The sequence below is a fragment of the Calidris pugnax genome, unplaced genomic scaffold (assembly GCF_001431845.1).
Source record: "Calidris pugnax isolate Ruff unplaced genomic scaffold, ASM143184v1 scaffold32, whole genome shotgun sequence".
NCBI lineage: Eukaryota > Metazoa > Chordata > Aves > Charadriiformes > Scolopacidae > Calidris > Calidris pugnax.
Window position 1 is genome coordinate 10222557 of NW_015090783.1, and position 4896 is coordinate 10227452.

At 48.3% G+C, this 4896-nt stretch overlaps 1 protein-coding gene across 1 annotated transcript in view; it reads right to left on the reverse strand.

Moving 5' to 3' along the window:
* The window catches only part of TBX5 (T-box 5), a 77624-nt gene that overhangs the window by 34581 nt on the left and 38147 nt on the right, over positions 1–4896 (reverse strand). Inside the window, exons 3-4 of the mRNA XM_014961238.1 lie at positions 2498–2617; positions 1544–1691 (exon numbers count right to left, since the gene is read on the reverse strand). Coding sequence (XP_014816724.1) covers positions 1544–1691; positions 2498–2617 — 268 coding nt within the window. The remainder of the gene's footprint in view (positions 1–1543; positions 1692–2497; positions 2618–4896) is intronic.

The following is a 4896-nucleotide window of genomic DNA, read 5'->3' on the forward strand; positions in this document are numbered from 1 at the left end:
GTGGAGAGGGGGGGTGGCGGGGGACCGCTCGGTCACGATAATGACTGCCGGACCTTGGCGACAGAGAGACGCAGAGCGCCCCGCCGCCGCCTCCCCCGTCCCGGGGGTTTAAGCAAATTGCTTTGACATCCAGGAAAGTCGTAGACATCAACGGTGAACGATCTAATGGTTTTTAATTTCATTACAGCGACTCTAATTGAGAGCCTCCTGGTGCAGCTCCCTCCTCTGAAGTCCCTTATTGTCCCCTCCAAAGCGCCTTGGGTTTATTCAGAGGGATTTTTCCCCAAAGCCGCCTGGGCGCAGCGGGGGATGCCTGGTCCCCTCGTCCCATAAAGGGCCGGATCCCCCCATCACCCCCTGGGACTGTTCCCCAAAATCACCCTGGAGGGGGGGGGGATATTAAGGAGAGGTTCCCCGCGGCTGCGCTGCTGCGGAATCCCCGCTTCCCGGGGGAATGGGGAAGGTCCCGATCCCTGGAAAGCAGCGCCTGCAAATCGTTTTAGCACCAGCTCCAGGGAAAAATGAAAAGAAAAAAATTATAAAAAGAAAAGGAAAAAAAAATAGAAAAAGAAAAAGAAATCAACCCCCCAACTGGAGGAGCAAAAGATGCTCGGGACTTGGGGAGCAGACCTGGCCGCTCTGCCCTGCAGGGCACCCCCTTCTTTTCTTAACGACCACGTGGGGCAGGGATTTAATTGCACGAGATTTATCAGTAAAAAGCGAAGAAAAAAAAAATAATAATAATTAAAAACTTGGGGAAAAAAAAAAAAAGAAACTGAAGTGTTGAAACGAGACTGGAGGAAAATCCGCTCTTGGAAAGGGGATGGCGGGATCTGGATTCGCATACCCGCTTAAGTAATTATATATATATATATATTTTATAGATATATATATATTATTCATACACGCACATATATATATTTGCTCAGAGGAACAGGCGTCTTTGGAGACCTTCGAAGGAGGGCTGTTTCTGGCTGCAGAATTCACACAAGCTTTCACGGCCCCAGGGGTCTCGCAAAGACTTTTTTTACGTCCAAGAAGGTCCAGTGGGATTTCAATATATAGTTTTTTTATTATTATCTTTAATTATTGTCGCTTTTTTCTTTTTTTTTTTTATTTTTTGGTGGATCGAGGCATCCACATGGTTATATAGGTCCTATTTCCCCCAGTAATTACGCCTGATTGGTTTTACCTGTTAACCGAATTCGCGGGGGCAACGGGCGGATTTTAACGCTCCGTGGGGTTAAAACCAGGTAGCTAAATACTCAATTAAAGCCGCGCAAGTTTCGCCCACTCTCGGACTCCGGACCCCGGGGGGGTCTGTCATCAATTCCCACCCAGTGCTGCGAAATAGCTCATTTTTAAGGTTTACGCTTCCATTTTTTGGGGGGTGGGGGGAGTCCTTCATTTGGCTTCATCTTCTCTCGGGGAAGAAAATAAGACCCCACCAAGAGAAGGGGTTTGGGGGTGGGTGAGGTTGACCTTGGTGGTGACGGACACGCGTGGGGGTGCGGTCCCCTTCTCCCCCGCCCCCGGTACTTACATGTCCGAAGGGATCCAGGTGGTTGTTGGTGAGTTTGAGCTTCTGGAAGGAAACCAGTTGCCTCATCCAGTGGGCACCAGTGGCCGGGGAGTCCGGGTGGACGTACAACCGCCCGGGCATGGCCGGCTCTGCCTTCCCTGTCACCGACCTGCGTGGGGACACGGGGGATGTCACCCGTGGGCTCCTGCACCCCACTTTCCATCCCCTCCCGTGGGCTCCTGCTTCCCCATCCATCCCCCTCCGTGGGGGTCCCTGCATCCCCCTTCCATCCTCTCCCGTGGGGGGTCCTTGCACCCCTTCCATCCCCTCCCGTGGGGGTCCTTGCACCCCCAGCTCCAACACCAACCACCCCCCCACCCACTCAGGTATCCGCATACGCGGAGGCAGCGCGGTACCGGTCAGTCACACCGTTTTGGGGGAAAAAAAAAAAAAGAAAAAAGACAATTCCAAACACTGCTCGGGGAATTAATGGAGCTCTTTGGCACCTTTCCCGTCCCAGATCGCTCTCCCTGTTTCCCCGTTTAACACCATCCTTCCCCCCCCCACCTCGAGTCACCGGGACCCAAACCAGGAGCAAAGGAGGGATTGTACCAATCCTTAAAGATTTTATTGCCCGCAGATATGCCCTTCCTCAATATAATTAAACTATTGGCTCCACAATAGCCAATAATCCCATCGTCAAACAGGATTACAATTATCGGTGGCTAATTGCGACAAGTTTTTTTTTTCTCCCTTTTTATTTTTCCTCCCGCATTTCTCTCCCAAGGACTTTGGGGAGATGCTCAGGTGAAGCCCCTGCAGCCCAACATCTCTCCTTCGCAGGGGAAAAATATAAATAAATAAAGAAATAATAGAAGGATGATGAGCGGCTGGATTCAAGGGTATCCCCCAACCCAAAAAGCCCGACACAGGGGTCCCCTCCCTCCCCTTTCCCACCCCCCCATGAGTGCATACCATTTATTATCTGCGAATTTGTATCTGTGGTCATCCGCGGGTACAATATCCATCAACAGGATGTACTTAGTTTTTGGATTGAGTCCAGTGACCTTCACTTTGTAACTGGGGAACATACGCCTATAAAAAAAAAAAAAAAAAAAGAAAAAAGAAAAAAAGAAAGAAAAAAATTATGATGATGATAAGAATAAGTACATAAATATAAAAGCGGAGAAAGGGAACTTTTCCAAGGTGGTTTTTCGCGTGTGTGTTTACGAGGAAGAGACCGAGGGGAGGAGGAAAGAGGGGAAAATATTTAACGAAAGGGGCAACACCACACTCTTGGAGGGACCTTCCCGAAAGGCTGGGGCAGAGGAGGGGGGCACCCTTCCCTGGGGGGTGGGAGATGTTTGGGTGCCCCCGGGTACCGCCTCGCGTCCCAGCTGAGGCGAAACAGGCGATTTTAAGGGGGCAGAATCCTAATTCCGAGGCTGGCGGGGTTATTTATTCACCTATTCGTGTGCCTGTTGGTATTTTTTCTTAATTATTTGTTTCGCCGAGAGTTCTACTCTCACTTTTTCGAACAAACGCGGTGGTGAGAACTTTGGGAAGCGAATCACTCCCCTCTAGACATAAACCACTGGAACAGGAGGGGAGATTTGCCAAAAAAAGTAAATATATATATTTATAGAAATACATATATATATAAAATACATATATTTCAGCCACCCCGATGCGTATCAACGGTTCTATGTGAAGGTATGGGGAAAAAAAAGAAAATAAAAAGCCCCCCCACACCCTACACGCTCTCAGGTGTGACACCAAATCCGTGGGGATCCGTGGGGAGAGTCATCAGCAAACACACCTGACAAATCCCTGGAACCACTCGGATACACACTGAAGACAGGGGCTTTTCGAAATATTTTCCATTACTGCAAGGCAGGGACTTTAAAACACTGGTGTTATTTTAGTTCGAGCTTTCCAAATATTTAAAAATAAAGCAGAGGAAAACGTATCCCTGGACTTAAAATACGCATAAACAAAAAAAAAAAAAAACCAAAACCAAACCCACACCTCTAAAAATACTGCGCTCCTTTCCGAGGCTCGGGCTCTTATCTCTGCGATAGGGCATCTGGGCTGGGGTTTAATTCAGCTGTAAAAATCTGGTGGGGGTGAGGAGGGGGGGTGGTGGTGAAAAAAAGCCACTAACGAAGAAAGCGGAGATTTAACTTCAAGGTTTTAAGGGAGAAGAAACCGAATTCCACCTGAAGACTGATCTGTAACTCCATCGAAAACACCTGACCAGCAAAACCACGGACTTCTCCAACAATAAACACGGGGAATTAGAGAAATAAGGAAACTTATCCCGCATCTCCCCTAAAGCCCCCGCGCTGTAAATGTCTATTTTATTGCTCTCCAGATGAGCTTTCTGTCCACTGCCATATTTTGTTTGAAATTTCTGCAAGGTGGTTTATGTCTCCCTCCGTGAGCTGCCTTTTTTTTTTTTTTCTTTCTATCTTTCTTTCCCTTTTTTCTTCTTTTCTGTGGGAACTGGAGTTTTTCGAAAGGTCCCTTCGCTCCCCCAACCCGTGTCCCGGGGGCGGCGGGACCCCGACCCCCAGCACCTTCCTTCCCGCCCCCCCATTTCTTTTCGTGCCACTTCCCCTCGGACACAACACCCTTCTTTAAAACCGGTATTTTCTTTTTTTTTCCCCAAAAAAACAGCTAGGTTCAAGGGGAAGGGGAGCCGGGAGACAGATCTATTCGCTAAAACTTTATACAACCAGTTCGATAATTAACTTTTTTTTTTCCTCCTCCTTCAGTCAAATTTTTGGAAGACCACAACAAATGAAAAGTTTGACTCCGCGCTGTTTATTGCGCCCTTGCAATCTAAAGCTACTACAATTTCTACGCGTGGAGGAGGGTATTGGGGTTTTTTTTTTCCCTCCACTTCCTCCGAGGATTTTAATTAAAAAATCACAACGAAATGAGCCTCTCCCGGGCTGCCCCCAGTTTGCTGAGGGGACTGGAGAGACTATTTTAGTGGGTCTCGCTGCCTCGGGCGCTCTTCAATTTAACAGTCCTCTAACGCATTGATATTAAATTAATATTAAAGATAATGTTAAATCGCCTCGTGCGCGTATAAATATCCACGGGTCGCGTTTCCGAAGCCGGTGATGGAATCGATTACGAGCAGCCCCAATAAAGTTGGATTTGCGAGGCTGTATATTTTTCCACACACCCACGCAGACACACACACACACACACACACGCGCGCGTATCCCAACGCGGATCTGGGCGCGGTTAGATCCGCCGGCTATTTATTTGCGGACAAGTCTATCTCTGCATCTAAACAGCCTTGCTATGGGTATATAAACAGGAGCTTAAGACCGCATATAATTTTAAAAGGGGGGGGGGGG